The following is a 26,361-nucleotide window of genomic DNA, read 5'->3' as shown; positions in this document are numbered from 1 at the left end:
CTTATGAGGTACCTCATGATCCAACAAGACCCAGTTTGACCTAAATGTCCCTTCTATGTACAAAATATTTAGTCCTAAAAAAGTGTGATCAGATCAAGAGCTTTAGTTACTGAAAAATAAAAGTGACTCTCAGTACGCATATAAGAATACTTTATTTTATTTTATGCACCGATGGATCGGTCAACTTATCACATATGAAAAGATAAAACGTCTTTTCCAAGCATGAGACTTCTCCAGCACGACATGTCTGGTCCAGCAAATTGATCCTTCTCATATACAGAATAAAGTCAAATGAATGGAAAGCTTGCCCACATCCAAGGTAGCCACAACAAAACACACAACCGTTTATTGGTTATATTATGGTTTAAGACCTACATTCCAACTCTGTACATGAACTACTAGTCAATGTTTTCTTACAACGTGAAAATGAATATATGATCGCTTTTCCCTTTAGACACAGGCTTGTTACAGTATGTGTAATTTAATATAAAGATATTTAAAACAAACATCAGTCCTAAAATAGACTGGGGCTTATGAGTATTGTACGTACTGTAATGATACTTTGTTGCCAGGTCTGAGTTTATTTTAATTTCTATGGTTTACAGAGATTGATTTAGTAGTACTTTAATAATACCATATTGCATTAGGCCCACAATTGTTATCAAGGATTTGTGATGACATTAAGGTCACTTTATGAATTTTTGTATTGAGTTTGTTTTATTGCTAATTGGATGAGATGTTGGATATTTTTGAACAGCTATTTTGTCACAAATGTTATAAGCTTAGAAAAAGTAAAAAACTTAAAACTAAACAAAATGTAACACTTGAGGCTCATTCAAGCATCACTATTAATATCAAATATATTATTTTTAAAATGATGACTTATTTTAATGCCTGTTTTCTAATCATCGCTTTTTGATGACTTTGCGCTAAACAAATTTATAACAAACCTCACATGACCATTAAGCAATGGAGGTTATCCCAACGTGAACCAATTGAGGGACGTTAAAGAAGAAATATCAGAGTGGTATGTTTGGTCGGGGCTAGTGCTTAATTCCGGACCTCAGGAAATCTTTCCTAAGGAGGCAGTGCATCCTCCCGGCCACAAAGGGGCATCAAAGCGCCATTTCCCATCACGTAGAAAGCTGTACAAATTTTGTCTGGGCGCTTTAGCACTGGGGGTTTTCTTTCAGGTCGTTAGCAGAGGCTGTGGCGCCGGTGTCCTGAGCGCTGGCCTGAGCTGCTGAGGAGAGAACGTCCTCAAAACTTCCTCCACTTGTGGTCCCTCCGACTTTGGTCTGCTCAGATGGGAAAAGAAAAAGTGCTATGATTAGTTTCAACACAGTTTTAATTTGTACCATTCAACAATTAAAGTCAGTATCATATTATATAATTCTTCCATCCATCTAGGAACCTCTGAAGTCCAACGAGGGACCATGGAGGCCAACGGTGACCACTGTATTTATTCCCATGTTTTCGACCATGATAGGATATCCGGTCAACATTCACACACTACAGGCAATTTGGGATCGGCAATTAGCCTAATCTGCATGTCTCTGAATGGTGGGAGGAAACCGGAGTATCCGGAGGAAACCCAACAAGCACTGGGAGAACAGCAAACTCCATGCACACAGACCCCAAGGCAGGAATCGAACCCGGCTAACCACCACGCCATTAAGTTTAGTTATTAGCTTACGCTATTAAGTTTTAGGTTCTCAGACCACCTTGGGTACGAGTGCAAAGTACAAAGTGGCAATGGGATGTACTGTACAGTCTAGTAAAATATTGTCAAAAGGTCCAGCAAAGACTCACTCACTCACTTCTATACCACTTTATCCTGTATTCAGGGTCACAGGGACCTGGAGATATCCCAGGAGGCTTAGGGCATGAGGCAGTTACACCCTGGATAGGGCACAGGGCAGGGCACACACTACAGGCAATTTGGGAACGCCAGTTAGCATAATCTGCATATCTTTGGACTGTGGGAGGAAACCCACTAAGCACGGGGAGAACATGCCAACTCCATGCACACAGAGACGGGAATTAAGCCTTGCCGGGAATCGAACCCAGACCCTGGAGATGCAAGGCAAATGCCAGCAAAGACTTCATAAATCAATTAAGCCCATACAGTTGAATCTGGAATAACGCTAAGGAAGGGTGCCAATAATTCTGGAGTGACCTGTAGCACAAAAAGTGCTTGCTGTATGTTCATAACCAGTCTACTTAATGAATAGAGCATTATTAGTCAAGTGCTGATTAACCTTTGACTAACCTTTTTTTTATACACAGCAATAGACGTAGATAAATAACACCACATTTTAAAATTAGTGTTTGATTAGATCTTAATTACACGAGCGCCACTCAGGCCCTGGGAATAAAGGAAACGGTTAGAGCCTGTGATCAGACATCTCTCAGAGCTGCTGTTATATTACATTAATCATCACTGCTGTTATTACTTCTACATTTTCTTAAACAAAATCTAATCTACTAATTTTTTTAATATTAGACATCCTTATATTCTCCATTACTTACACAAATCAGAAAGAAACGTGTGTGTTTGCAGGGTGTAGCAACAACATACATTAATGATTAACAGCACTGGACTAACAGATCGTCCAGAAAAAGAGAGAGAGAGAGAGCGAGAGAGAGGGTTATTAGCCCCTGACAGCACTGACTCTTCAGGTTTGCCTGATGCTCAGGTCAATATTGACCCACAGTCGTCCACACCCTGTCTGCTCACACTTACCTTAATGCTCGAGACAGTGGTTTCAACCTTCTCCTCGAAAGACTTGAAGCTCTGCGAGTTCCTGTAGACATAAAAATATATAGAAATATAATAATAATAATAATAATAATAATAATTATTATTATTATTATTATTATTATTATTATTATTATAATGCAGTTCAAGTTTAAAGTTCAAGTAGGCGTTTATTGTCATTTCACCCATATACAGTACAATTCAGAAACGAAACAACTTTCCTCCAGGACCAAGGTGCTACATACTGTACAACATAAATTAACATCATAATTTATAACAATTCATAACAAGACATATTGACATTTTAAGTTAACAGAAAAACTAAGTCCTATATAGAAGAGACAACATAAAGTGCACATGCAAATGTGCAAACAAGAGCAACAACGCGACAACATGACGTTCCAATCCCTTGTGGTAATGAGGTAATGAGTTGAGGTAGTGGGAGGAGGAACAGGAAGAGTTTCACTGAACCTGCTAGAAGATATTTTGTTTTGTTATACAGTACATACTACTGTAGGTTTTTGTCTGTGTTATAATACATGCATTTTTAAGTTTGTAATTATATAAACTGATAATTAATCCCTTAGCATGTTATTGGGCATTGGTGGCTCAGTGCTAGGTTTATTAATGCCATATGGAAGGCCCGGGTTAGACTTCCACCAAATTCTCAAACCCAAGCCAGTGGATGCAGTGCCTGTCCCAAGCCCGGATAAAAAGTGAGGGTTGCATTAGAAAGGGCATCCGGTATAAAACCTGTGCCATGGTGTGTGCGGATCTGCTGGTCCACTGTGGCGACCCCTTGACGGGAGCAGCCAAAACTAACAACAACTCTTAGTATGTCACACTAGTCTGTCATCTACAGCTACATCTAAGTATTTGGCAGACACCCTTATCCAGGGCGACTTACATTTTTTATTTTATCTCATTACACATCTAAGCAGTTGAGGGTTAAGGGCCTTGCTCAAGGGCTCAACAGTGGCAACTTGGTGGTTGTGGGGTTTGAACCTTGGATTTTCTGAATCGTAGTCCAAAGCCTTAACCACTAAGCTACCCTTGCCTCCTGTCATGCTACAGTAGCTTAGACATACTGGCTTAGACGTAGCTTAGACAGTTTGTTTGACATACTACTGGAGCTTATTTTTTAACAGTGCGTCATTTAAACAAAGTAGCTCACTGTTAGCATTCTCTAACTCTATATGCTATAACTAACTGACTAACAATTAAGACTGTTGAGGTTCTGTATTACTGATTGGAAGGTCAGGTGTTAAAATCCTGTCACCGCCAAGTTTTCACAGTTGACCTTAACCTTTCTTGCTCTGTGGGTGCCATGTCATGGCTAAGCCTGCACTCTGACCCCAGCTTCCTAATGTTGGTAATCATTATAATCACATGGCAATCCGTTCCTGACAGTCTGACGTACACTCCGATCCACATTTACCTCATGGTGGGCATGCTCATCGACTGCCGTATAGAGTAGCTGTCCACAGTTAGCATGGGCAGACGAGAGAGACACACGTTAGTATGAAGAAACAGTAAACAAATACAGCACGCAGAACAGCTCAGGATCTGCTGCAAAGTTACAACAGTGTGTGTGTGTGTGTTCTTACTGAAAGCGTTGAACATATAAATAAGCCAGATTATCACAAGTGTATGATATGTACACAGTTAGCATGTCTCAAGGTCATGCTCTCTAACAGTGTGTGTTCAGTCCAACCGGGCTACAGTGCATACGGCTGTGCAAACCAACTTTAGTAATATTTAATGTCTTAAAGTATTCAATTTGATCATTTATCAAAAAAAAAAAAAAAAAACTTTTTTTTTTTACTTTATATTATTATTACTGTATACTGAACTAACCCTGTATTTTACTATAGAATCCCCTGCTACACTAATCCACTTATCCCAGCGTTTCACTAGTGCTTGAATACCATCAAGGTAAAAGGTTTTGGTGTCTGAAGTCTGAAACCATGGTCTCCCAGGAACTCCTTTAATGTTGCAAACATGTGGTTTGAAGCGAGGTCAGGACTGTACAGGGGATGTGGCAATAACTGCATCCATCTTCCCATCAACTCTGACCAGCTTCCTTCCCTGTCCCTGCTGAAGAAAAGCACCTCCACAACATGATGCTGCCACCACCATGTTTCAAGGTGCTACAGTGTGTTCATGGTGATGTGCAGTGTTAGTTGCATTTAGATCAAAAAATTCTCTAAGAAGTTCATCCTCTTCCACATGTTTCCTGCGTCCCCCACATGACTTGTCGCAGCCTGCAAACAGGACTTCTCATCGCTTTCTTTCAACAATGTCTATCTTTTTGACACTCTACAGTACCATAAAGGCCATATTTCTGGAGTGCACAACTAATAGTTTGTCCTGTGTACAGTTTCTCCCACCGCAGCAGTGGATCTCTGCAGTGCCTCCTGAGTTACCACGGGCATCTTGACTGCTTCTATGATTAATGCGCTCCTTTCCTGGCCTGTCAGGCCATGTCTGGGTAGGTTTGCAGTTGTGTCATACTCTTTCCATTTTCGGATGATGGATTGCGCAGTGGTCTGTGAGATGTTTATAGCTTGGGATTTTTACCCTAACCCTGCTTTAAACGTCTCCACAACTTTATCCCTGACCTGTCTGGTGTATTCATAATGCTGTTTATGATGTCATCACAAGTCCCTGTTTGACTTGAACACCCCCCTCTTATTTAAATCATAGTAACAGTTAGAGTTCAACAGTCGTTGTGTTTGGAATGAAGAAACCATTTAGAAACTATAACATGGCATTCTTTCACATAGATGATGACAACATCTCCGTCTTACGGCTTTTCACACTATTTGCTGTTTCTGTGTGGCATGACTGCAGCACACTGATAAAAGTGCTATGGAATATACAAGTGATTACATTTAAACCGTAAAAGAAGTCAGCATCTCCAGAGACGTATGTGCTTCTAGACTGGAATTCAGGGCTGTAATAGTCACCATACTAAGACATCACAAAAAAAAACAAGTGGTTAAGGTCACACAGTATCTTACCCTATCGAATTAATCCTTTTGATGTGCAACAGGCGAAAAAAAGAAAGCAAACATTTAGACAGTTTAATCCCGGCACACATTTACTCATTATGTGTACTATTATGCGCACGCAAACTTCACACCATCTCAAAAGACACACAAAAGCATGCAGAGCAATCCAAACACACTGTAAATCCAATGTGCATTGTCCGAGACTAAAAAACAATCATAAACATGACTAGGAATATTAGTCTAGGTCTAACCTATGAACTGAAATGATTTGATTATCCTGAGCATGTACGGTTTTAATGTTATGGCTGATCGGTGTATACACTACATGCAATGTTGTGTTCATGTCAGCGCATGCATTTATGGAGACTTATAATCAGTCCATACATGCAGGGGAAGAGTAAAGCTGAAATTATCTGTCTTGCTTTGCTTATTACACACACACACACACACACACACACATAAATACACACTGACATACTGTACCTCCTGGCATAGATTAACTCAAGGCCAAACATGCTGGAGTAAATCAAGCAGAATTAAAGTTTTGTTTTGAGCACAATTACAATAGCATGGGAAAGACGTTGAATGTTAATTGTAGTATTGACCAAGGGAAGAACGCAGAATAAACAAGAGGATTTTCAGTCTTTAATTAAGACAGTTTACACCTGGCACCTGACATTGGAAAATGGACCGTTCCTATGCGTGTCTAAATACCATATACTGCTAATCCTTAATAATAATGTACAGTACGAGGGTGTGTCAAAAATAATCCGCACTCCGGCTGTAGAATTAATTTTAATTACCTTTTAGAAAAAAACAAATACATCATTTTTTTGGACATAATCTTATTGCTTTTCAATACACTTTGTGCATTTGTCAACAAGCTTTTGTATTCCTTCATTAAAAAAATGTTTACGGCTGAAGCTTCGTACGAATGCACCGCTGTCGTCACTTTTTCATCAGAAGTGAATCTCCGTCCTAGTAGTGGGCCAGAAGTGTGCGGCCTTGGATATCAGTCCTCTGTGTTTAATCCGAAGTTTAGGCTTCGGTTCTTCAATAAGTATCTCACTGTTAACTGTTGAACCTTTTTCCGAATAGTGTTTCAATACTGGCCCTTAAGAATCTCAACAAAAAAAAAAAACTGTAAGCATTGATGAATTTTCCAACTCATGGTTGACTTTTAAACTTTTTCTTCCATACTCTGCCGTTTACTTTCAGACGCGTAGTGATGAATCCATGTCTCATCACCAGTATTGATTCACTTTAAAAAAGTCTCATCTTCATGAGAGTCCAAACACTTTCTCCATACTGTCAAAGTAACAAGGTCATTGATGAATAACAGAACCAGGTACACCCTCAGACCACAAAAAATTAAATAAAATAAAAATCACAGCACGCTGCTCTTCTTTCATTCAAATTACTAGCGGGGCATCCGTTTTTTTTCTTGCACCACAGTTATAAACGAACTGATGTAACACGTTTACACCTTGAACAGAAGTTGTAATGTAATCAGAGTGCGGATAGTTTTGACTCACCCTCATATATGGAGACAGGGGTCCTCAGCCCTGGTCCTGGTGGACCTCACATAAAACATCCTCACATAAGCACCTAGTAATGAGGGGTTAACCTAACTTGTTTTAAATCCGAACTAATAGTACAGTTGAGGGCATTAGTGGATCAGCAATAGGCTTCTCGTTGGTGCTGGTTGGGCAACACTGAGGTTTAATTTCCAGCCAATGCGCAAACCCAGGCACTGGATGCAGGGCCAGTCCCAAGCCCAGATAGAATGAAAGGGGTCGTGTCAGGAAAGGCATCTGGCGTAAAATAGATTGGATGGTCCCCTTGAGCGAGCCCTTGACCGGAGCAGCCAAAGGAACATTAAACTAATACAGTAGTGTGGTTGGATACAAAGGTAATTCTCTTTAGGTAAACAGTCCTATAATAAATAGTAAATTAAATTTAGTAAAAATTAAAAATTCCCTAAAGTGAACTTCTCTTCAAATTACAATTAGCTAATTAAACTTCTACCATGGTGCTTCTGAACTCTCCATTCTGATTGGTTTCACGGATTCATTTGATTGATCTAATAGATTATTATTTTTGAATAAAAATAATTTTTATAAACATAAACAAACTTGTTTTAATATAGTAATACTGTAGAATAGTGAATACAATACAGACAACATACTGTAAGTGCATGCTGGGAAGTTCAGTTTGGAATTAAACATCAATATTAACATCCTACAGAGCACAAAAGTAAAAAACACAAAAACCAGGGACACATACAAGAAAATCCATGATGCTTGGTAACATGCCAAGCTGCACTTTTTGTCTTATTTATCGCTATACTACTACTACTCGTGCTTGCATGCCATCACGTTTTCTTATTATGCTGGAGCCATGATCAGACTACCTGCTCCACGTTTAAAACGCTGGCCTTCCAGGAACTCCTTTAATGGCCCAAACATGTGGAAATGGCTTGGAGTGAGGTCTGGACTGTACGGGGATGTGGCAATAACTTCCAACTAAGCTCCTGTATTGTGAGGGCGGTGTGGTGGCTGGACAAAAACAAGTGCTTTTGGTTTTTCCAGTAACGAGCAATTAAAGGAGTTCCTGGGAGGCCAGAATTTCAGACAGGAAGCAGGCAGTTCGATCGTGGCTTTACCGCACTGAGAAAACTTTCTACCTTGATGGTATCCATACACTAGTGAAACACTGGGATCATTTAGAGAAATAAAGGAAGTTTTTAAGATCAGTAAGACAAATATAAAGTTTAGTATCCGGGTCTTCAGTTCTGTGGGTCAGGTCCAAACGCTGATGCTAAATACAGCCTGGCGGAAGCTATCTAAGCAACACGACGTCAGATAGACTGTACCGTCTGGAGTAAAGCGCTCTCAGGCATCCGAGCAGCTGGCACGTCCTCAGCAGGGGACGACAGTGAATAGTGTGTGTATTGTGCTGTTAATTATCAAAAGCTGTTGCTTCTGGCAGCTGTACAGGACGCTGAAGGACAGAGCAAAAGGAGCAAAGCAAATACAGGAGCAGATGAAGAAGCAGGCTGAAAACGGATGAAGCTGATGTACCTCATATCCCCCAACTTCCTGCTGATGGCTGTGCCCAGGTTGCTGAAGGCCGCTGTGGTCTTCTGGCCTGCTGTGCTCAGGGTCTCTGAAGTCTTTTTATATCTGGAGATGACACACAATTATTACTAGTCACTTTAATGGGAGAAATCATGCAGCTGAGATTAAAGGTGTTTTTCTGGAAACTCACTACCAACGAGAACTAAAGTACATGAAAACGAAGGAAGTACATGAAGAAGGAAAAATATTGGCCATACTGTTTGTTCGACTGACGCAGCAAGAAGTAAGCCTAAATGTTTTTTTGTTCCTAGATGGAAAAAAAAACAATTGAATGGCAAATGATGCCAGACATGTTTGATATGTTGTTGTTCTTGTAGCACTTACTTTCACTTCTCTAGTCGAACTTTGACCTGTGAACCAACAGAGCACAAGAGGGAAGTGCAGAGGTCTCTACGTAGTTGCTAAAGGCACAGGGGAGAGTGTGTTGTTCATCCTTTATGCTATTGGCATGGAGAGGTCTAGTCCACCAACATGCAGCAGAAGCGAATATTTTAGTATTAAAAATCTAACCATCACTAGACCAGTTTTACATTTTGCATCCTAAAAAGCTTAAAGGTTTTATTTCAGCACCTACTATAAATAATGTGAAAAATGAAGAAATAGCAAATATGTACAGTTATGAGAAGAATGGATTTCAGTCTGGATCCACGGACAGGTCCTGACAGTTTAACGGATTAATAGATTGCACAATTTTCAAAAATTTTCCCTCTGATGTAGTCAATCAGCAAAAACATAGTTTACTGTATTAAAAACATTAGTTGTTGTTTCAGTGTTTAGCTATGAGACTAATGGAACCTACTATGTAAATATCCATCCATCCATCTAGGAAACTTTGTATTTAACTAGGGACCATGGAGACCAGTGGTGACCATTGTATTTCTTCCCATTTTCACACTCATTCACACACAATGTGAAATTTGGGAACGCCAGTTAGTCTAATCTGTACGTCTTTTGACTGTGGGAGGAAACCGGAGTATCCGGAGGATACCAAGCGCAGGGAGAACATGCAAACTCCATGCACACTGAGCCGAGACAGGAATCGAACCTTCGACCCTGGAGGTGCAAGGTCTCCAGAAATGAGTGTTGAACAGAGTCAGAAACCACATATACCCCTTTTCCATCAAGGTGGTTCTGGAGCTAGTTCAGAGCTGGTGCCTAATTTCGAACCAGTTCCTCAAACAGAAAAACTGGTTCCATGGACGCACCAAAACTTTGCTGGGCTAGAACAAAGAACCACTTACGTCAAGAGCTTATAACAACCAACTTAAAGTTTGTACCCGCCATCTTTAAAAATTATACTCCATACTGTCCAATTACTTTATAGTAAGTTCACCATTGTTGTTGTTGTGCTTGCCGCTAACATTTTTTTGTTATTGAACCAATTTTGAACTGACACTAGCACCAGATATGAACAAGCACTTGTTTCACTTTGGTGGAAAAGGGGCTATAAAAAGCGCAACTGAGTTAGAAAAAGTTTGAGGTGTGTAATGATTCATATGTTAAGTTTCCCTTAATTGTCTAACTAAAATAAATCTACCTTCATTAGAACGGCGAAGTGATACAGCAAATATTTCTTGACTAACTTATCAGGCTACATGTGCAGGTACCGTACAGGGAAACAATGTGTAAGACTAGGGAAGTGAACCAATTCCATTATGCAATCTGATCTTCTCTGCCTACGTCTTCTCACCATGGCACCTGTTACCTGAGTCGAAGCTTTTCATTAAAGAGAACGCTTACCAGCACCACTAAACACAGCCAGGTTCATACAGGAGCCACACACTGAACTTTAAGATGGAATGTAATGGATTGTAATGGATTACACAAACCTAATCAATCTTAGATACTTACACTTATAATGAAACTTCTTGTGAATGAAGGCGTAAAACCGATTGACGTTTACAGAAGATTTCTAACACAGTACAGTGATGAAACTCTTACCCGCAGTAAAATATCTGAATAGTGGAAAGGTTTTAAAGACTACAGCAAGTTTGTAAACGATCGTGCTTGCTGAGGTGGCCCGGACCAGTGAGTGGAACGCCAGATCCTGGAAAATCGACTGATAACATGCGGAAGAGACGCATCCGTCTGTGGCAACTGAACACACAATCATTCATCAATACCACTTGCACATTACAGAACCTCGGCTGGGAGTTAATGCCACATTCTCTGTACAGTCTTGACAATTTCCACATGTTTGGGACATTAAAGGAGTTCCTTGGAGGCCAGTGTTTCAAATGTAAAGCAGGGAATCTGAACATGGTTTGGCGTACTGAGAAAACTTACTAGACATTACACTTCTTTGTTGACTGTAGAGCTTGGCAATATCGCTCCCAGTGAAATTTCGCATTGATTTTAAAATTCTACTATTGACCTAAAGTATAGAGCACTAAATGGTCTCGCACCACAGTACCCAAGTGAACAGCTAGTGCTTTAAGATCCTCTACACCTACTTCGATCAAAGGATGCAGGCTGCTTGTCAGTACCTCGTATTATGAAAACTACAGCAGGGGGCAGAGTTTTCTCCAAAGTTATGGAATAGCCTTCCGATTAATGTTCGGGACTCGACACAGTTTCAGTGTTTATGTTTAGGCTGAAAACTTATTAATTTAGTCAAGCCTTTTGTGAATGTTCTTGTCATAGGTAAAGGTGCAGATCTGGGCCACTCATGAATGTTTAGATCTCATTAATCACTTAGGTTTGTTGATGGTGGAGTGACTGGTTGCTTTACTTCCCAAGGAACACTCTAGTGGAAGTCGAAGAAGTGGAGATTTGCAGTCAAATTTCTATAATAAATCAAATTTTAATAAACGTATTAATAACGCGGTGCTGCGGTTTTGTTTGCAATGGTTTAAAACACCTTTGTTTTTTGTTTTTTTTCATATTGCTCAGACCCAGTTGACAGGAGTTGTATATGTGTATTGAATACAGATTGATCTACCTTGTCTCCACCACACTCATCATCATCAAGACAGAGAGAATAAATCTGTACAAGTTGTACTGGACAAAACTGATGCAGTAATTATTTCCCCACCAGCGTTAGCAGGACCATAGATCAGCCGATTGCGGGGCCCTAACGAGGCTCCTGGGTAAATGCCATGAGAGATTTCTACCTCAGGTGAGGAGACAGATACTGACATGGAGCTTGTGTTTAATGAAATGGTTTTTATCATTTATTATTGCACACATTTCTTTAAAATGTGCATTTTTTTTGTCTTTGTCTTTGAATCTCTTATATGTAAAAAAGACAACTACATGACATCACCTGTTCAGCGTTTTAACAGAAAAGAAATTCTGTCTGTGTAGCCAGTCATTTGGGGCTGTGAAGGACACATGTGACGCAGCCTTGAAAATTGTCCAAAATAAGTAACCTTAGTAGACCCATGTCCTTGAGCTGTCTTTTGAATTGGACACACTTTATTTTGGGAGCACAAATGCTGCCCAAGAGTGCCGCTTACCTAACAGGCCTTGTATAAGACAAAAACGCATTCACTCATCGTCTATACCACTTTACCCTGTACACAGGGTCATGGAGCCTATCTTAAGGCAGGGTAGCAATCCATCACAGGGCACACACATGTACACAGACCCCGAGAAGGGAATTGAACCTGGACCCTGGAGGTGCACGACGACTATGCCACTGGGCCACCCTGGGGTAACGACAATCATTTAAAACCATCCTTATCACTGTATACTTGTGATACGATTATGGGCATGTTTTTTTTTTTTTAATATAAATCTTACGACTACTGTAACTGATTAATGTATATGCTGTTCATTAATTACGTTTTGTAATCAGATTCATGATTCTGTGGACCTGCTGTGACCGGACAGGAGTGTTACCGTGTGCTAAGTGATCTGTGCAGATGGTCTCGCAGCAATGATGATGTCATTCTGCTAACAGACTGTTGCTGTGAGTATGAGTGTGTGTGTGTGTGTGTGTCTTTCCCTGAGTAAGGCTGACCTGAGTTACGCCTACAGATGGCCCTGTGATAAGCATAAAACAAATCCACACTGACGGCAGCAAAGCAGCTCTACGACTAAAGAAGCTGCATGAATATTGCTGTCCTGTTTGTAAACAGATGGACTTGTCACTCCTTAATAACAGACAACTACAAACGCGCTTGGCGGAATTTCCTGCACTCTACATTTATAGAGGTTAGCGCCAGATATCCTGGTCCACCACTTCTGGTTGGAGTTCTTGTTGCATAAAGGCGTCTGGCTACTGAGGATGACCCTGTGTAGTCTGCTTGTTACTCTGCTTGTAACATATTAAACCGATAGTTATAATTGACACGTTTTTCCTTACATTTTTCTTATTTCTATTCACATTTTTTATTTCTGTAAAGCAGCTGTAGAATAATGTACATTGCTAAAAGAGCTATATAAATGAAATTGAATATGTTTTGCACAATCAAATTTTTGTCCTGCATAAAGCAAAAAAAAAAAAAAAACTAAGAGGACTTGAAATGACTGGAATTGGGTTAAGAACGGTCCAATGTATTATTAACACCTGGAAGGACAGGGCTGAACCTTTAACTTTACAACAAAAAAAAAAAACATTAATGAATGTCTGTGTTTGGAGATCACTTAAACACCACAGGGTCGAGGGTTCGATTCCCGCCTCAGGGTCTGTGCGCGAAGAGTTTGCATGTTCTGCCCATGCTTGGTGGGTTTCCTCCAGGTACTCTGGTTTCCAACATTATGCAACTGAATGTACTGAATGATTAGGTTGGTCACATTAATGGAGTTTTTCCTACCTGATGAACCGGGTTCATTATCTATAAGTTTGCAATCTTTTTTGGCCAGGCCGTGTGTCTAGAATAACTGTAAATCTGTTAAAATCTCTAAATTTAAAACAGTAAATGGTAAGAGTAAACTGAACGTTATAGATGTGATAGGCAGGATGTAAATTAATTAAACTCAGTAGAAACATTCCCACAACCTTATGCTTCCACCACCATGCTTTGCAGTCAGAATGGTGCTGTTTTGATGATGGGTCGTGTCAGTATTCAGGACAAATGTGTAAACTTAATAATTAGTTTAAGAATCTTGAACTTCCGTAGCAGATAAAACACAAAGAGAAAATGTCAAACAAGGATAATCCATGAGTAAGGGATAATGCACAAGCAAGCATGCAGCGTTGGTGAATATCGACACGGCTGGGATTCAGTGTACAAACAAAATGTCAAGTAACTGATATTTTGGACACAGTATGGCTACACTCTAAAAAATGATTCTGTGGCCTTGTAAATTTCACAGTTATAAAAAAGTTATGTTACCTTAATAAAATCTCTAAAAGTCACATACATGATTGTTTGAGTTAGACAAATCAAAATAAATGCCTAAAAAACCAATTATTCATTTTGTCTTAAATTTACACTATAACTTAAGTTTACTTTACTAGTAAAAATCAGTATTTGACTAACTGAATTATATTTTTAACATGCACTTAATATTTTTTGATACATTTAAATCAAAATATCTGTTAATGGAGTAATTGTACTGATTAGTTTCAAGAACTACAATTATAAATTATTCCAACTCAATATTCTTTATTTTTAACAACAAAAACTTAAATAATTGAGTAAATTGCCCTGTGCAAGTGCTCATGGGAAGTCTGGTGTAACATCAGAGACAAGAAGGCTGTGAGGATGTGAGAATGGACATGAAGCACCTGGAACATTCCTTACAAATCCTGGTGAGTAAACAGCTAACACAAGTTACTGTAATAATGACTCTGTCTGCCTGCACACACAACTTTATAGGGTGTGAGTTACTGTTCTGAATCCTGTCACAGCCGAGCTCCAGAGCTAACGATAGCTAGTAACAGGCCAGTCCTGGGGTTCAGTGTGATTTAGCTTGTTTGTTCCAACCACCAAACTGCTCAGCTAAAGCGCGTTTAATACAGACACTTAAACTCTGGTGTAAAAGGAGAGATTTAACACCGAGCAGCAGCGCGTGCATGTCCGGGTTTCCTCCGGGTTTCTCGGTGTAACCGGCGGCGGTTGTGCCGCAATATTTGAATTTCTCCCGCCAAATGCGGTGATTTTGTGCAGCCTACCGCCACTGTGGCGAGGATATAAAACTAACATGTTCAAATAATTACCGCATGTGTAACATTACACACCTCACACACTGAACCGCGAGTCTGCTCATTTCACTCCGACACTTTAAGGAGGAAACGTGGACCAAATCCTGTTTAAACAGCAGAAATGAGGTGCAGTGTCCGGGTTCTGGTACTGTTTTATACGTTACTGTATATGAGTATTTTTAACATGATTAAACACTGAGCACGCAGCGGCAGATGTTATAAAATAAATGTGCTAAGTACTGTACTAGTAACTAAAGCTATGAAATATAAAGATTTAGTGAAAATACAACATTTCTCTCAGAATTAGAATTGGGAGAAAGTAATATGAAATTAAAATATTGAAGTGAAACATGTTATATATTATATTGTTATTATATAGTATATTGTTATATATGTGTTTGTGTGAAACATGTTATATATTTTCTATATCTCTTTCACAGCACCAACACCACTAATGAAGAGAAGTTGAATGGAGATAAAACAGGAGGTAAATATCAACTTTTTAAATGTTACAGAAGTATTAAATTTGTAACCATTGAATCAAAGATAGAAATAGACTATAAGTCCAAAAAGTATGTATTTGAACGGAAGTACTATTTTACCAGTCTGGTAGACTTTATAGTAACAGTCACACTTGTACTTACTTGTATACTTTTGTTCCTTTTTTAGGTGCCAGCATTATGGGATGGCGGTGTAAGCTCTGGACATTTGTCGCGTCATCAAAAGGAATTTTGATCATTACTGAGTGAAGCATGGTACTGTTGGTCATGGATATTTAGTGTCCTGTCTTCATTTAGACTGTCATTGCTTCTTTAAGATTTGAGAAGGTCTGCACACACATTTGTATGGATCCCACAGTTTGCAGGAAACTGAAGTGTGAAGGTGTGCAATCTTTCAGATGTAAAATGTGACTCATTAGATTCTAATACAAAAGTCTACTTTCCATGTGTTAACTGTATAATACTTGTGGCGTAAGTATTGTTTCTAAAACTGTTTACTAATAACATAAATTCAGCTCTTTGTTTATGATCTTGTTACATGTCATTTGCAAAGTAAACCAGGTTGAGTTTAGACTTCATGTCTTGTCAAATTTGGCAAATAAATGTTTAATTAAAATGAAAATGTGTGTATTGGTCCTTTTATTCAGTTAAAATATTTAGTTAATGTAGCACATTGGTTTATTAAATAATAGTATAATTTTCAGTATCTTCTACCTTCCATTTCAATTATATCTACTCAATTATTTTACTCATTTTCACTTTTCATTAACTTCTAATTTTCATTACATTTACTCAATTTTGTATATCATTGTACTAAATATAGTTATTCAGGTCTACTTAATTTTTTTACTGACTTGTACTCAATTCATGAAGTATATTTTACATGATTTTTATATTTTTTTATATTTACTCAATATTTTTAAGTGTAAAAATGTTTCACCAAAAAAATTGAGTACAGCACAGTTTTATTTTTTAGAGTGTACACTGTTTACTTTTGGTCCGGTAATGGAAATAGATCCTGATGGAGCAACACTCACTTTATAGGATCCCAGATTTATGGATTTTTCTTAAAGATGTTTGTGGTAAACTTAGCTTCTTTCTTCCTTTTTTTTTATTTCAGTGGACAAGCACTCACAAGTTAGAACTACTGTAATTTTTAGGATAAAAAACATCATTTACAATGTCCACTGATAATGATGCAAATTTTAATCTAGGACAAATTCGAACCAGAAAGTGAAATTTTATGACGGGGATGGTGATAAAAACAGCGCAACGTCCCAGTGTGGTTAGATTAAATATCAGTAATTCTTGGAACACTGCTTGCCTAAAAGCAATTCAATGGACTGGAACAAACTGTTCAATAATGCATCAGGAGCTAGGCTAAACATTTTCATATACAAAAGAGAGGACTCGGATCTGTATTACAGGGGTATCCCTGTAATAACACTACATGCATTACTGTATAAGACTTCATAAAAACAAGAACACAACCAGGTGTAAACTGACAAGCTAATTCAGGACTAACACCGAACAAGTGAACACAATCAGCTAACAAACTAGCGGCAGAGACAGCACTACGCCAAATCACAGACACGATGATGGAATTGTGAAGCATGCTGATGGTGGGTTCCTGTAAGTGATATTTAAGACGTGACCTAATTTCATGCATAACTGACATGGCTTGTTGCTAATTATCGACTGGGTGTGAAGCATAAATGGCTCAATAAGCAGAAGGAGTTTACTTACACCGTGGTCGACTGAACGTCGTTCCAGCCCCTGCTTAGGTTCTGTTTCAGCTCGTTTAACGTCGTCATGCCCAGCAGGTGCTTCAGCTCAGCTTGACGCTTCTCTTTAGACTCCAGCACTTGTTTCAGAGAGACAATTTCTTCCTCCAACTGGCAAAAGACATACAGGTGTTTGCAGTAAAATGCATACTTGGCTGCTTTCTCACCAGGCACAATTAATTCATACCATGGCCCAGGGCGATTGCTGTCCCCTTCCCCCTTCCCCACTGACCAGCTTTTGCATTTCAGTCAGGGCTAAAGGTATTAAATTTGTTCTTGCCTATCTGGCTGAAGAGTTGTGCTAATTTACTGAAAACTGACCATGTGACTATGGTGTTCAGCTTCCTTAGCCTTGTCCTGGGTCATCTCTAGCCAAGCCTAATATTATGGATATTTCAGGAAAAAACTCTCGCATGCACTTCTACTTTATCAGATACAGTATGGTTGTGTAGTTCAGAGGGGGAAATTAGCGCATACTCTGCATACAGATATATCAGAGGAGACAGACGCCTTTGATGATGTCACACACTAAACAGCCACTTCCTGTTACGCTACCTGTTTAAATGATCCCTGCCCGGGAAATAATACATCGTGGTTAAATTGCAAAAGTGTTTGAATTGAACTTTGTGGTCAACCGTACTGTAATTTTTTCCTTTATTTACACGTCTTTTCTAATTGTTTTGATAGTTTTTATATGCAAAAATATGACTATAATGTGGTAAATTGAGTGCATGAGCTCACAGACGCCCCTGATTGGCTGTAGAGTCGTGATTAATGTGGAAGCATTACCTCTAACCCCTCCCCTCTGAGAGAGCTCAGCCAATCAGGTCTCTCTAGACCTCCGGCTGCGAGAGGTTACAGCATCACCCGGGAATCGAACTCACGAATTTCGGATAATAAGGCGAGCACTTTACCACTGCGAAGTAGAACTCCTGTTTTGATGCATTTTACTAGTAAAGCAGGAGGGTTTATGAGTATATGAGCAAATTAAACTTGTGTTGCCTGTGTGTTGTGTACCTCACCCTGAACTGTCTATCATTGTGCATGGTAATCGTTTAACATCGGTCAGATGTTACCTGGGCTGATGTTTGTAGTGCGGCAGGGTGTGGGACGAAACATACACACCAAATGAAAACATTTGTTTTTGCAAAAGTCAATAATAATTAGGGATTGTGTTTCTCTTTGGTTGTTAAATTCACTCGTGCAGGAGACAATTATAAAAGAAAAAAAAAAAAAACTAACAACCGGGACATGAAATCTGCTTGTCCCCAGCAGTCACGTGAGCTGCAATGCGCCAGATAAAACTAACAAGGGTTTTCTTTTACTCTGCAACACTATCACTGTAGTTACAAGATGTGGAAATGCTGGATTTTGAGCTTTCACAACCGTATGTCAAAATTACTGCAGTTCCTGCTTCATTTGCTTGTGACAGGTTTAAAAGAGTTCTGATGCACGCATTACAGTACGTCCACATAGGCGTTATACCCTTCCTCTGTGACATACAAGCTTTTACTCCTTTATTTAAAGCAGCTTTTACTAGTCGATCATGAGGAAGACAGACACTGGTGTAAAGCAAAAGTAGGAAGTATATCAATGCTGAGTCTGAGATTTTTATACAAAACATCTGTTACTTTTTGTCTTCTGAGGAATGTAGGATTTTTTACTTTGCAACACTGTGTTTCTGATAAATATGCGTACCTTGGTCAGCTCGTTGTGCATTTCTTCTCTCTCTTCTTCTGTTATGGTATTGTTCAAGTCCACCTCTGACTCCATGTTCTGCGCTACTTCCTGGCCTGGCTCCTTTCCCAGGAGTCCTGAAACAGCAAAACCACAAAAAAGCAAAAGTCTGTCAATGATTGTTCCTGAAATAGAAACTGTCACTACTGATGATCATGAGGTTTTATTTTACTGGAATATGAGAGATGTTCAGTTCAAACTGGGACTCGTGATTTTGCAGAATAACTGTACACAGCTATAAGAGTAAAAGCTCCCTTTATTTCTCTACAGTATAAAATCCCCAGCCACACTAATGCACTTACAGTATCCCAGTGTTTTACTAGTGCTTGGATAATTTAGGGTAGAAAGTTTTCTCAGTACACCTATTTTACTCATGAAATTCTGGCCCTTCCAGGAACTCTTTTAATGGTTCATACATGTGGAAGTTCAGAGCAAGGTTAGGACTGTATGGGAATGTGGCAATTACTCCCAGTCGAGCGCTTGTAATGTGCAATGATTGTGTGTACAGTTTATACAGACAGATGCGTCTCTTCTGCAAGTTGCCGACAAGTTACATTGGAACCTTGGATTACGAGCATAATTAACCAAAGCAAATGTTCCCATAGGAAATAATGGAAATTTTAATTATTCGTCCCACAGTCCAAAAAAAATACATAAAAATAATTAACACAAAATATAAATTGATAATAAAAGGAATTAACCTGCATTTTACCTTAAAAAAAAAGAAACAGTACACACGGGCTGTACACACGTGCTTTCACTTACAAAATAAAATATGTTTTACACACACAAGTGGTCAAAGTGTTATAGCAAACAGTACATGCGTGCACGGATGTTGATTATACCAGTGAGAGATGAGCACCAAGACCCAGCAGAGGAGACAATTACCCACAATTCCGCAGCGTAAGAGAGAAAAAAACTGTTGGCTCAGTTGTGATCACGTGACACTCGGCGTCAAAACAAGAAGCGTATGCGTGATACATGATACTTGGTGCTCGTAAACCAAGACTTGCTCGTTTTCCAAGTCAAAATGTATAAAAAATACGTTTCACTGTATCCGGTGACTTGCAAAGATCATGTGTTCCACTCGCTGAATGTTCATGTCATTCACGGACATACAGCCTTCTTTAAAATGTTTCCACCATTCAGATGTTTTACCGCAGCTAAGAGTCTCACCACCGGACTGTGATTGACATTTTCTGTAAATGTTCAATCGGTTTTACTTCATTTGTTGAGAAGTCATTTTCGAGAAGTCAATTTTATTTTTTATTAAACACCTATAGTCCATATAATAGTTCTATGTATCATTGTTTCTCATGCATTTCTTAAATCTATGTTTGGGTTATATGACCCAAATCATTCCAATTGGTAACTGTTCGACCACTGGACGCTGATATAATAAAATGGGTGTTTACTGTAAATGCTCAAAGCATTTAATCAAAATAAGATTGGTTATACACATGCCTATGTAGGAAATGCATGACTAATCAGTGCCCTTTCCTCAGCCAGAGACCCAGTGCTTGAAAGTTAACACAGGTGGAAGAGGGTTGTTTCACAAAGAGTTTATAAATCAAGAATAGAAGCCAAGTTTCCCTCTTTAAAACTCGTAACACCACCTAATGTTACCATCATGAGGGACAAACGTGCAGAAAGAGTATATTTATTCCCACGAGAGAGAAACGATCATGGGCAAGTGTTTACATGGCTAATATTTACCTACTAAATGGAATATTAAGTGTTTTCACCAACCCTCTCATTCTGATTAAAAATTAAATCTTGGATCACGCCCAGACTGTTCTGATTCAGGTGATGTATTTTTTTCGAAAAGGGCTATTACTCCGATTATTACAGAAATATTAACGGTCCACGTAAACACACCTACTGTGTCTCTATGACATCCATCGTCATGGATTCATCATTTATGTAGTCAAAGGATCTACTCATACATGATTTATATTATGTTGCATATGATTCTTAGCACCTCCTAGATCCTTAGATCTCTGTCTAAACATCATCATGGAACAAAATATCCAGCCCAGCTCTAATTCACTGGAAGTTTTCCACTTACAAGCTAAATACCAACAACTCTGCAAGTAAGTGGCTTATCTTTTCTCTTCTGGTTGAATTTAGTCATTTTAATTAGAAACACAGCAGGTATTTTATGGTTATCACAGCTGGATAGCAGTTTAAACCCTGGAGTGATATGGAGGAAGTGAGTGAGAAGTGTTATCTCATGATGTGCCATTTACATTGGGGATTTATCCAGACTGTAATGAGAAAAAGGACAAATCAGAGCACTCCAAACTCAATCACAGTGTGGAATGTCTACCTCTCAAAAGAAACTGAAGGTCAGTTGATGAATGCTCAAATGCAAATACACATTCTCTGAGTAGTTGTTGCAGTTGTAGTCCATCTAATCATCTAGAAACCTCTGTAGTCCAACTACGGGCCAATGTTGACTGTTCCCATTTTGTAAACAATAATGTTGTTTATGTGCCAAGTAGTATATACTTCCCGTACTTATCAGTAACTTCTACAGGCCAAATTACTACCCAGTGAGTTGTTCAACAAAAACTAACAATCATAAACCTCAGCAATAAATATAGACTTCACTGCACCATTTAAGACAATGCGATGCGCATAAGACAACCATGCGTTTCGCCACGGCGTTGCATCATCTCCGATCTGGAGTAATCTCTGGGATTATGGGACGGGATTTAACTCAGCTTGTTGTCACTGAGCGTGTACATTAAGATGTGATGAACATATTGAGATGATCTACTGTATGATCAGCTGCGTGTTTGAACACCACCGGAGCATGCTTTTCTCTGTACACAAACCTGTAACACCTACCTGCTTGGAGATCCTCTTCTTCATTTGATTAGCAAAAAAAAAAAAAAAAGACATGACATAGAGAAACAGACTGTACCTGTACAAATACGAGGAAGTAGAATTTACACTACTATAAGCTGTATAAGGACTTCTGTCTGATTCTAACATCATGCAAATTTTCATCATCACAGCACAGCGGAAGACAACAGAAGCCACTGTTCTAAGCAACACTAAAAGACACCACACTTTTAAACCTCATGCAAGGCCGCATGTCGAACGTGTTTACTTTTGCATGATTGTTAATAATAATAATAATAATAATAATAATAATAATTACTTGAATTTGTATACTTTAAAATTTGTAATTAAAAGAAAACAATTCACACTCTGTTGTCCAAATGCATCTATTAGACAGCTGCTTTATGCTGTATTGACTTTCCTGTTACAAGAAATCATACACTGCCTGTCTCCAAAAAAAAAAAAAAACTGCTGACTCAGAAGGGTCAAATTATTGGCCTGTCTGTCCAACATATTATTATAACGTGAAAGAATAGTGCAGATTTGCCTACATTGCAAAAGGAATGTGGATCGAAAAACATCACGATTGCTTGTGTTTAGGGATCGCTTAAACACAGTACAAATCTCATCTATGTTAAATAGCGACAATAAGAGCATTTCCACATGACGAGAATTCACAGCACTGTGGCCGTACAAACGCTTAGTGAAGCTAATGAAGATTAAAGGCTTCAGTTTGTTAGGAAGCACAAATATTGGAAAATGAAAGGTCATGTGGTCTGATGAGTCTTGATTGACCATGTTTTAGAGCGATGTGTGTGTCAGGGTAAGAATGTAGGGTTAGTGCATGAAGTGATGTACATCACTTGTACAGTGTCCACTATACAAGCCTCTGGAGGCGGGGTTCTGATTTGGGGTTGCTTCAGGTCAGGTCTAGACTCAGCAACGTTATGTGGTCAGCTGATGACCTGAACCTTCCATAGCAGGACCGTCACCCCACTCCTCCCCACCTCGGCTGTTGTGAACTATACCCCAGGGTCCTATACACCTTAACTCTGTTCTCTCCGTTCTTTCTGTCTGTCTGTCTGTCTGTCTGTAGTGTGGTAGATCATTTAGCCCAAAATGTAATAAATGTGTAATTTGACCTTCGTAGTCACAGCACTATTACTGTAAATTACCTAGATGTGTTCATTTAAACTTAACTCAAGTACAAATTCAAATTTGATAATGTAGTTGGATTTTAAAAGGCCTACGTGTTAAATCTAAGCCTAACCGTACATACAAATTAAATGAATTGTGAATTGTTTAAATACAAGGTGGTATCAAAATGTTTCAAGACTACTTTTGCCAACAGGTGGCAGCACAAGGCTGCACGCACAGTCACAGGGAGCGCCAGCATTCATAAGTCAGTGTGCCAAAAGACATGGCCCTGTGTACATCAGGAGCTGTGCGACCGGTGCTATTTTGACCATGTGCGTCACCACGTCTGCGATTCCATCAAGCAACGGTGATGCTGCAATGAGTTGTCGATGTGTTTCAAAAGGCACACGCACGAGAATGGAAGAGTGGAAGAATATTACCGGAAGACGACGAGAGATCAGGAAGACCTTCGACAAGCTCAACTCTCGAAAATCTGAATGATGATCGTCAGAGAACAATCCACAAGATTGTTGCCATTGTCGGTGTGTCATACGGAACAGTCCAGGCGATCCTCACATGTGATTTAAACAATCGCTGTGATGCTGACAAGTTCATCACTAACCAAGGAACATCGTGTTGGACTCCGTGGGTGACCCATCCTTCATGTTGGTAAGGAAACTTGGGTGTACGGGTGTGATCCTGAGATGAAGCAACAGCCCTCACAGTGAAAGAGCCCATCATCTCCATGACCGGAAAAAGTGAGGCAGGTCTGCAGCTCGACTGAGTGCATGCTCATCGTCTTTTTTGACATTCGAGAATTCATCCACAGGGATTAGACCATTTATAATGAATTCTTCTGCCGAGTAGAATGCCACTAAGGGAGGATGTACAACAGGAGCAACCGGATCCGTCTTGCGTAAATCTCGAAACCTTTTGATACCTCCTCATATGGTGAGCCTCATCCTTGATTATATGATGGCTGACTAAATAACAAGTTACACTTACTCTAGGTTTATGAGGTATACTGTATAATTATGGATATGTCACTCATTCCTGTATTAAATATAACCATTGTAATCTTTTTTAATGCACAATCAACAACACTGGGATTCCTGGGCTTTAACCTCACACCCTTCTGGCGATCCTGAGAATGGATCCTTCTACTTACGGGAGTATGTGAGTGTAAACTGACAAAAGTACAGTACACTTCATAAATCACACACACAAACACACACACACACACACACACACACACACACACACACACACATCACTCTTAACCTTAATGTTCATCATTTTAACATCGTCTTACCACATTCGTCTGCTTCAGGTGTCAGAATGCTTGAAGTCAGCTCTGTGAAGATTATAAACATGCAGAAACACGGCAGCACAAAGGGTTAAGTACAGTATACCCCTTACACACAGGGTTACATGCCAGACTTTTTAAATACAGCTCCACTCTTTATAGCAATGCAGATAGTATAAGCCAAGTCACAAGATTCCAGCTGTTTGGCCCAGAGCAAGCGAACTCGCCCTGGGTCAATCATACGGCCCAGTATAGCAGTTATATAAAGAAGTGTAAGCTAAAATAAGATGCAGGAGCAATCAGCTGAGCTAAATATCCTGAAAAGTCAATCCCATGACCTTGCTTATGAGCTCCAAACTGATATGATCAGGCATATATTAACACTTCTAAACAGGATCAAAAGCACCTCCAGAACCCATAACACTCTTTGACATTCACATACACTGTTACATTGTAAACCAGAGTGTGTTTAATATTTTACAATGACAGAGAGATAATTTAAAGTCCAAGCTTCATGATTTGAAAGATCAAAGGAGCACAAAAGAAAAAGACACACAACAACAGACGATCTGAAGCTCACCTTGCTGTCTTTGCTCCATGTCTCTGCAGTTTAGATGAGTGCTTTCAGACTGCAGAGTCAACAGAACTTTTAGTTTAGTGCACTTCAACTCAGCTGCTGTTTAATCCTGGGTAACTCCCACATTTGACTCTGGTTTTGTGTTGCCAAGTCATCTCTAGAGAAGTATCCAGGTTGCCAGGTTGGAGATTACATGTCAAACCTTCATGTTGGACCTCAAATGCTGATTGAAATGGAATCATTTTCTGTTTTTCTGTATAGATTTTTTTTAATTATGTATCTTTTAATAATAATTTAACCATTAAAAAAAATGGAAACAAATCTATCTATCCATCCATACATCCATCCATCCACCCTTGTACAGAGTCAGACAAAAAAAAGGAAACAGTACACACTTTGGGAAAACTTAACCTATTGCTATACATTATATAATTATATGATAATATTCCGATAATAACATGGTAATATTATTAATATTATATTAATATAATGTACATTAGACATTTTGACATAAAGACACAAGGCATAAAGGCTACTTGCCGTTCCCAAATTTCCCCACACCATCGTTGATGCTATTATATGAACATCAAAAGAGGTATATATTTTTCATGTTCAAATTAACAGCTTTTTTTTATTTACTCAGGTTATCTTTGCCTAATATAAAAATTGTTTAATTATCTAAATTGTTTAAGTGTGACACATACAGGTATGCAAAAAAAAAAAAAAAAAAAAATCAGTCTGAAAAGGAAATATTGACAGGACGATAAATAAAGTAAGTATCTATCCCTCTATCTGTCTCTCTATCTAAATCAGGAAAGGGGAAAATACGTTTTTACGGAACTGTAGTCACAAAATTACATAACTGTATATATATATATATATAATAACTGGCATTCGTTGAGGATACGCTGAGATCTTGTGCATTTTTGAATATTTAGATTTTTTTCAGTTTGTAATTCGTATAAAATAGGTTAAAGAAACAAAACTTGACATAATATAGTAATTTTCTTCTTCTGATCCATCGCAGGGCACACACACACACACACACACACACACACACACACTTATTCATACACTACAGACAATTTGGAAATGCCCGTTAGCCTAATCTGCATGTCTTTTGCCTGTAGGAGGAAACCAGAGTACTCAGAAGAAACCCATCAAGCACGGAGAGAACACACAAACTCCATGCACATAGACAAGACGCGAGAATCGATCACATGACCCTGGAGGTGCAGGGTGACATTATTGCACGCTAACCACTAAGCCATCGTGCCAACATCAGTCGGATCAGTTAAAGCAAAAGAGAAGAGAAAAATAATACATAATTGATCTATATGCATAAATATTACACCTTAGTAAGTGCGTGCTCCATATCTGTCAATATACCATATAACACATGTACAGTGTTTACAGAGAAAATGATAAGATATCAATCTGGCAACCTGGAGGAGGAGGAGG

General features: G+C 39.0%; 1 protein-coding gene across 2 annotated transcripts; it reads right to left on the bottom strand.

Moving 5' to 3' along the window:
- Window positions 1-140: 140 nt before the first annotated feature.
- On the bottom strand, window positions 141-25,007 carry tpd52l1 (tpd52 like 1). Of its 2 annotated transcripts, XM_053489023.1 has the most exons (7): window positions 24,904-25,007; window positions 24,330-24,371; window positions 18,992-19,107; window positions 17,256-17,404; window positions 8,859-8,960; window positions 2,747-2,807; window positions 141-1,298 (listed from the first exon to the last, which is right to left on the bottom strand). In XM_053489023.1, the coding sequence occupies exons 1-7, from the start codon at window positions 24,920-24,922 to the stop codon at window positions 1,170-1,172; spliced, it is 618 nt and encodes a 205-aa protein (XP_053344998.1). In that variant the 5' UTR covers window positions 24,923-25,007; the 3' UTR covers window positions 141-1,169. The 2 variants fall into 2 exon arrangements, with proteins under 2 accessions (XP_053344998.1, XP_053344999.1); XM_053489024.1 differs by lacking the exon at window positions 24,330-24,371.
- Between the last annotated feature and the right edge of the window lie 1,354 nt (window positions 25,008-26,361).

This window comes from Clarias gariepinus, chromosome 27, assembly GCF_024256425.1.
Source record: "Clarias gariepinus isolate MV-2021 ecotype Netherlands chromosome 27, CGAR_prim_01v2, whole genome shotgun sequence".
NCBI lineage: Eukaryota > Metazoa > Chordata > Actinopteri > Siluriformes > Clariidae > Clarias > Clarias gariepinus.
The sequence above is the reverse complement of the archived record's forward strand: the minus strand, read 5'-3'. Positions and strand labels throughout refer to the sequence as shown.